The sequence below is a fragment of the Petromyzon marinus genome, unplaced genomic scaffold (assembly GCF_048934315.1).
Source record: "Petromyzon marinus isolate PM22_M1 ecotype Great Lakes invasive population unplaced genomic scaffold, UKy_Petmar_22M1.pri1.0 PM_Scaffold_505, whole genome shotgun sequence".
Lineage (NCBI taxonomy): Eukaryota > Metazoa > Chordata > Hyperoartia > Petromyzontiformes > Petromyzontidae > Petromyzon > Petromyzon marinus.
This window is the reverse complement of record NW_027423508.1, coordinates 25673-35000: the sequence shown is the minus strand read 5'-3', so window position 1 is coordinate 35000 and position 9328 is coordinate 25673. Positions and strand designations below refer to the sequence as shown.

The following is a 9328-nucleotide window of genomic DNA, read 5'->3' as shown; positions in this document are numbered from 1 at the left end:
TCACCACCACCATCACCACCTGACACTATGTTAAACACTCACCCACCACCATCACCCCTCCTGATGCCTGCTGCTCCACATCCTCAAAGTCCATCACCTCGTAGTGGTCCTTCATCACCACGGCCTAGACACACACAGAGTGACACACACACAGTGACACACACAGTGACACACACACAGTGACACACAGTGACACACACACAGAGACACACACAGAGTGACACACACAGTGACACACACACACAGTGACACACACACAGTGACACACACAGTGACACACACACACAGTGACACACACAGTGACACACACACACACAGTGACACACACACAGTGACACACACAGTGACACACACAGTGACACACACACAGACAGTGACACACACAGTGACACACACACACACAGTGACACACACAGTGATACACACACAGACAGTGTCACACACACACACAGTGACACACACACAGTGACACACACACAGTGACACACACACAGTGACACACACACAGTGACACACACACAGTGACACACACACACAGTGACACACACAGTGACACACACACAGTGACACACACACAGTGACACACACACAGTGACACACACACACAGTGACACACACAGTGACACACACACAGTGACACACACACACAGTGACACACACACACAGTGACACACACAGTGACACACACACAGTGACACACACACACAGTGACACACACACAGTGACACACACACACAGTGACACACACACAGTGACACACACAGTGACACACACACAGTGACACACACACACAGTGACACACACAGTGACACACACACAGTGACACACACACACAGTGACACACACACACAGTGACACACACAGTGACACACACACAGTGACACACACACACACAGTGACACACACAGTGACACACACAGTGACACACACACAGTGACACACACAGTGACACACACAGTGACACACACACACAGTGACACACACACACACACAGTGACACACACACACAGTGACACACACAGTGACACACACACACAGTGACACACACAGTGACACACACACAGTGACACACACACAGTGACACACACAGTGACACACACACAGTGACACACACACACAGTGACACACACACAGTGACACACACACAGTGATACACACACAGTGATACACACACACAGTGACACACACAGTGACACACACACACACAGTGACACACACACACACAGTGACACACACACACAGTGACACACACACAGTGACACACACAGTGACACACACACACACAGTGACACACACACAGTGATACACACACACAGTGACACACACAGTGACACACACACACACAGTGACACACACACACACAGTGACACACACACACAGTGACACACACACAGTGATACACACACACAGTGACACACACAGTGACACACACACACACAGTGACACACACACACACAGTGACACACACACAGTGATACACACACAGATACACACACAGTGACACACACAGTGACACACACACAGTGACACACACAGTGACACACACAGTGACACACACACACAGTGACACACACATAGTGACACACACACAGTGACACACACAGTGACACACACAGTGACACACACACACAGTGACACACACAGTGACACACACACAGTGACACACACAGTGACACACACAGTGACACACACACACAGTGACACACACACAGTGACACACACACAGTGACACACACACAGTGACACACACAGTGACACACACACACAGTGACACACACAGTGACACACACACAGTGACACACACACAGTGACACACACACAGTGACACACACAGTGACACACACACAGTGACACACACACACAGTGACACACACACAGTGACACACACACAGTGACACACACAGTGACACACACACACAGTGACACACACAGTGACACACACACACACAGTGACACACACAGTGACACACACACAGTGACACACACAGTGACACACACAGTGACACACACAGTGACACACACACAGTGACACACACAGTGACACACACAGTGACACACACACACAGTGACACACACAGTGACACACACACACAGTGACACACACACAGTGACACACACAGTGACACACACACAGTCACACACACACAGTGACACACACACACACAGTGACACACACAGTGACACATACACAGTGACACACACAGTGACACACACACAGTGACACACACACAGTGATACACACAGTGACACACACAGTGACACACACACAGTGATACAGTGACACACAGTGACACACACACAGTGACACACACAGTGACACACACACACAGTGACACACACAGTGACACACACACAGTGACACACACAGTGACACACACACACAGTGACACACACAGTGACACACACACACACAGTGACACACACAGTGACACACACACAGTGACACACACAGTGACACACACACACAGTGACACACACACACAGTGACACACACACACACACAGTGACACACACACAGTGACACACACAGTGACACACACACAGTGACACACACACAGTGACACACACACACACAGTGACACACACACAGTGACACACACAGTGACACACACACAGTGACACACACAGTGACACACACAGTGACACACACACACAGTGACACACACACAGTGACACACACAGTGACACACACAGTGACACACACACACACAGTGACACACACAGTGACACACACACACAGTGACACACACACAGTGACACACACAGTGACACACACACAGTGACACACACAGTGACACACACAGTGACACACACAGTGACACACACACACAGTGACACACACAGTGACACACACAGAGACACACACAGTGACACACACACAGTGACACACACAGTGACACACACACAGTCACACACACACAGTGACACACACAGTGACACACACACAGTGACACACACAGTGACACACACACAGTGACACACACACAGTGATACACACAGTGACACACACAGTGACACACACACAGTGATACAGTGACACACAGTGACACACACACAGTGACACACACAGTGACACACACACACAGTGACACACACAGTGACACACACACAGTGACACACACAGTGACACACACACACAGTGACACACACAGTGACACACACACACAGTGACACACACACACACAGTGACACACACACAGTGACACACACACAGTGATACACACACAGTGATACACACACACAGTGACACACACAGTGACACACACACACACAGTGACACACACACACACAGTGACACACACACACAGTGACACACACACAGTGACACACACAGTGACACACACACACACAGTGACACACACACAGTGATACACACACACAGTGACACACACAGTGACACACACACACACAGTGACACACACACACACAGTGACACACACACACAGTGACACACACACAGTGATACACACACACAGTGACACACACAGTGACACACACACACACAGTGACACACACACACACAGTGACACACACACAGTGATACACACACAGATACACACACAGTGACACACACAGTGACACACACACAGTGACACACACAGTGACACACACAGTGACACACACACACAGTGACACACACATAGTGACACACACACAGTGACACACACAGTGACACACACAGTGACACACACACACAGTGACACACACAGTGACACACACACAGTGACACACACAGTGACACACACAGTGACACACACACACAGTGACACACACACAGTGACACACACACAGTGACACACACAGTGACACACACACACAGTGACACACACAGTGACACACACACAGTGACACACACACAGTGACACACACACAGTGACACACACAGTGACACACACACAGTGACACACACACACAGTGACACACACACAGTGACACACACACAGTGACACACACAGTGACACACACACACAGTGACACACACAGTGACACACACACACACAGTGACACACACAGTGACACACACACAGTGACACACACAGTGACACACACAGTGACACACACACACAGTGACACACACACAGTGACACACACACAGTGACACACACAGTGACACACACAGTGACACACACACACACAGTGACACACACAGTGACACACACACACAGTGACACACACACAGTGACACACACAGTGACACACACACAGTCACACACACACAGTGACACACACACACACAGTGACACACACAGTGACACATACACAGTGACACACACAGTGACACACACACAGTGACACACACACAGTGATACACACAGTGACACACACAGTGACACACACACAGTGATACAGTGACACACAGTGACACACACACAGTGACACACACAGTGACACACACACACAGTGACACACACAGTGACACACACACAGTGACACACACAGTGACACACACACACAGTGACACACACAGTGACACACACACACACAGTGACACACACAGTGACACACACACAGTGACACACACAGTGACACACACACACAGTGACACACACACACAGTGACACACACACACACACAGTGACACACACACAGTGACACACACAGTGACACACACACAGTGACACACACACAGTGACACACACACACACAGTGACACACACACAGTGACACACACAGTGACACACACACAGTGACACACACAGTGACACACACAGTGACACACACACACAGTGACACACACACAGTGACACACACAGTGACACACACAGTGACACACACACACACAGTGACACACACAGTGACACACACACACAGTGACACACACACAGTGACACACACAGTGACACACACACAGTGACACACACAGTGACACACACAGTGACACACACAGTGACACACACACACAGTGACACACACAGTGACACACACAGAGACACACACAGTGACACACACACAGTGACACACACAGTGACACACACACAGTCACACACACACAGTGACACACACAGTGACACACACACAGTGACACACACAGTGACACACACACAGTGACACACACACAGTGATACACACAGTGACACACACAGTGACACACACACAGTGATACAGTGACACACAGTGACACACACACAGTGACACACACAGTGACACACACACACAGTGACACACACAGTGACACACACACAGTGACACACACAGTGACACACACACACAGTGACACACACAGTGACACACACACACAGTGACACACACAGTGACACACACACAGTGACACACACAGTGACACACACACACAGTGACACACACACACAGTGACACACACACACACACAGTGACACACACACAGTGACACACACAGTGACACACACACAGTGACACACACACAGTGACACACACACAGTGACACACACACACAGTGACACACACAGTGACACACACACAGTGACACACACAGTGACACACACACAGTGACACACACAGTGACACACACAGTGACACACACACACAGTGACACACACACAGTGACACACACACAGTGACACACACAGTGACACACACAGTGACACACACACACAGTGACACACACAGTGACACACACACAGTGACACACACACAGTGACACACACAGTGACACACACACAGTGACACACACAGTGACACACACACAGTGACACACACAGTGACACACACACACAGTGACACACACAGTGACACACACACAGTGACACACACAGTGACACACACACACAGTGACACACACACACAGTGACACACACACACACACAGTGACACACACACAGTGACACACACACAGTGACACACACACAGTGACACACACACAGTGACACACACACACACAGTGACACACACAGTGACACACACACAGTGACACACACAGTGACACACACACAGTGACACACACACAGTGACACACACACACACAGTGACACACACAGTGACACACACACAGTGACACACACACAGTGACACACACACACACAGTGACACACACACACAGTGACACACACAGTGACACACACACACAGTGACACACACAGTGACACACACACAGAGACACACACACAGTGACACACACCCACAGTACACACAGACACACACAGTCACACACAACAACAACAATCGCCATTCGCCACCAAGTGGCGGTGACGTCACCACGACGCTTGTGCCAGGCTATGTGCACCCTGAGGCCACGTGAAGTGTCGAACGCCCGCTGGCAGGAGGTCACGGGGCAGACCCAGCAGGTGCCACGGGTCGACTGACTGAGATGACTGAGATGACTGGCTGATGCACCACCTGTGCCCCCTACTGTGCCAACCTGCTGTGCTTTAGCCACCCGGCGCTCCGCTCGTTGTTGTGAGCGTCGCTCCTCTGCCCTCCGTTGTTGTTGGAGGGCGACTGCCTCCAACTGCCCAGTAGCATCCTTCACGAGCCTCCTCCACAGAGGCCGATCTTGACACCGCTGGTACCAGTCATCGGCAAGTCCACTCAGCTCCACGTCCTCCTGTACCACGTCACTCCATCTCTTCTCTAGCCCGTGCCGCGCCCATTTAGCCCCCTCGATCCGGCCGAACAAAAGCTGTTTCGGCATGCGGTGGCTGGGCATGCGGGCTACATGACCCAGCCATCGCAGCCTTGCCTGCCGGAGGAGCTCACCGATGGGACCCTGCCCAGATCTTTCAAGGATTTGTGAGCTCCTCACACAATCCAGCCTGGTTAACCCCAGGATGGATCGTAGGCAGGCCAGCCTAAATGTTTCTAACCGGCGAAGATGTTCCATTAGGGGGGTCCACGCTTCGCAAGCATAGAGAAGGGAGGGAATGACCGTGGCCGAGAAAACCTGAAGCTTAGTGCGGAGCGACAGACCAGGTAGCTTCCACACAGCGTTACGCAACCGATGAAAAGATATTGCCGCTCGACTGATTCGGAGTGAGACCTCTGCTGTTAAACTGAAGTCGGTCATAAGCACACTGCCCAGGTATGGGAAACTCTCCACTCTCTCCACAACTGCCCCATCACCGATTGGGAGTTGTGGGGGTGGAGTGTCCGATGGTACAAAATACCCAGGCAGGTGCTTAGTTTTGGTGGAGCTGATGGTAAGGCCCCATCTCTTAGTGGCACGCTCCAGTCTCAGCAGTAGCGTCTCCAACTCCTCCTCTGAATGGGCAGCTATTACCAAATCATCGACATACATAACGTGGTTGAGCAATAGGGAGCCATCCCTTGACCGCACCCGGGCATCGATCAGCCTTCCATTATATCTGTACCAAATGGAGATTCCCCCGGTACAGCTATTGAAGGCTTCACGAGCTACGTGGTCAAAATAGATGTTAAATAATGTGGGAGCCAGAGGACATCCCTGTCGCACCCCAAGGTGTACAGGGAATGGCTCTGACTCCCGGCCACGTAGTTTTACCCGGGCCGCTCACCATCATGAAGGTCCTTAATGATCGTGAGCAGAGGGTCAGGTACTCCAAAAGCACGAAGAACAACCCAGAGCCCAGGCCTACTGATGGTATCATAGGCCTTGACCAGGTCAATAAAGCAGAGATGTAGGTCTTGTTGGAATTCCCTACACCTCTGCTGTAGCAGACGGACAGAAAATATGGCATCTGTGCAGGACCGCCCTTTCCTGAAACCGCATTGGGGCTCCGCAAGCCTCTCCTCAACGTGCCTGGCAAGGCGATGTTGAATAATCCTTGCCAGGACCTTTCCCGGCACACTGAGGAGTGAGATGCCCCTGTAGTTGTTACAGTCTGTGCGGTCCCCCTTCTTAAAGAGGGGGACCACCAGGGCATCCTTCCAATCCTGCGGAACCCGTCCAGTGGTCCAGACTGTTGTTATGATGTCATATAGGGCAGTCTGTGCACAAACGCCACCCTCCCTTTACACCAGGTAGGTCCTGGTGTCAAGGACATGGGCTCGCATCCACTGATACGTCACTATGTAGTCCAGCAGATGTTCTTGCTTGGACCCGGCATGAATCCACGATGTTGTGTGGATGCGCCGATGCTGGAACAGCGTGTTGGTAATTACAAGCCCATGGGCTGCACAAAAATTTAGCAGCCTCCTGCCGTTGTTATTGAGCTGATCTGGCCCATGCCCTCCAATCACTCCAGACCAGGTGCCAGCATCATGACCAACTCGGGCATTGAAGTCACCCAACATGATGACTCTATCCCGAGGGGCCACTTTAGCCAGCACCTGTGACAGGAGGTCATAGAAGGCATCTGCCTGCATCCCTCCACGGATGTTCGTCTTCGGTGGGGGCTTAAGTAACCACGACCACCACTCCTCGCCTCCGATTGATGGGAAGGCGAGCCCAAAGTAGTCTGGGGCTTACAGCTTCCCACACCTCACCGCCACGCTCCCACGCCCCCTTCATTCTCTTGTTCAAAAGAAGACCCACACCCTGTTGTTTGACAGTCTGCTGCCCCGAGTAGAGGACTGTCCACCCCTCATGGTGGCAGGAGCCAGAGCCGGTCCACCGGACCTCCTGAATGCCGCATAGATCCAGGCGGTACCGGTCCAGCTCCCGACAGAGGAGTGGCAGCCTCTCCTCCGCAGTGAGCGTTCGAACATTCCACGTGGCCACACGAAGTGGCTTTTCGTTGTTTCTGGAGGAGCCCCGAGGGTAGAGATTCAATCTCCTGGCTCCGCCAATTGGGGTTTGGCCAGGAGACGTCATAGACGCCTGGCCCCCCGGGGCCTCCGGCACAAGCTTATTAGTTGTTTACATCAGAGATGAGTGCTAGTTCATTGACACACACAGACAGACACACACAGACAGACACACACAGACAGACACACACAGTAACCACGACCACCACTCCTGAGTGAGTGAGTGAGTGTCTGAGTGAGTGAGTGTCTAAGTGAGTGTCTAAGTGAGTGTCTAAGTGAGTGTCTAAGTGAGTGTCTAAGTGAGTGTCTGAGTGAATGTCTAACTAAGTGAGTGTCTGAGTGAGTGTCTACCTAAGTGAGTGTCTAGTGAGTGTCTAAGTGAGTGTCTAACTAAGTGAGTGAGTGAGTGTCTAACTAAGTGAGTGTCTGAGTGAGTGTCTAACTAAGTGAGTGTCTAGTGAGTGTCTAAGTGAGTGTCTAACTAAGTGAGTGTCTAGTGAGTGTCTAAGTGAGTGTCTAACTAAGTGAGTGAGTGTCTAACTAAGTGAGTGTCTAACTAAGTGAGTGAGTGAGTGTCTAAGTGAGTGTCTAACTAAGTGAGTGTCTAACTAAGTGAGTGAGTGAGTGTCTAAGTGAGTGTCTAACTAAGTGAGTGAGTGTCTAAGTGAGTGTCTAAGTGAGTGAGTGTCTA

The 9328-nt window shown here is 51.1% G+C and overlaps 1 protein-coding gene across 3 annotated transcripts in view; it reads right to left on the bottom strand.

The window, feature by feature from the left end:
• The window catches only part of LOC142923438 (uncharacterized), a 50297-nt gene that overhangs the window by 17302 nt on the left and 23667 nt on the right, over positions 1–9328 (bottom strand). For all 3 annotated transcript variants that reach the window (XM_076064531.1, XM_076064532.1, XM_076064533.1), the window contains one exon: positions 43–124. In XM_076064531.1, the coding sequence (XP_075920646.1) occupies positions 43–124 (82 nt within the window). The remainder of the gene's footprint in view (positions 1–42; positions 125–9328) is intronic.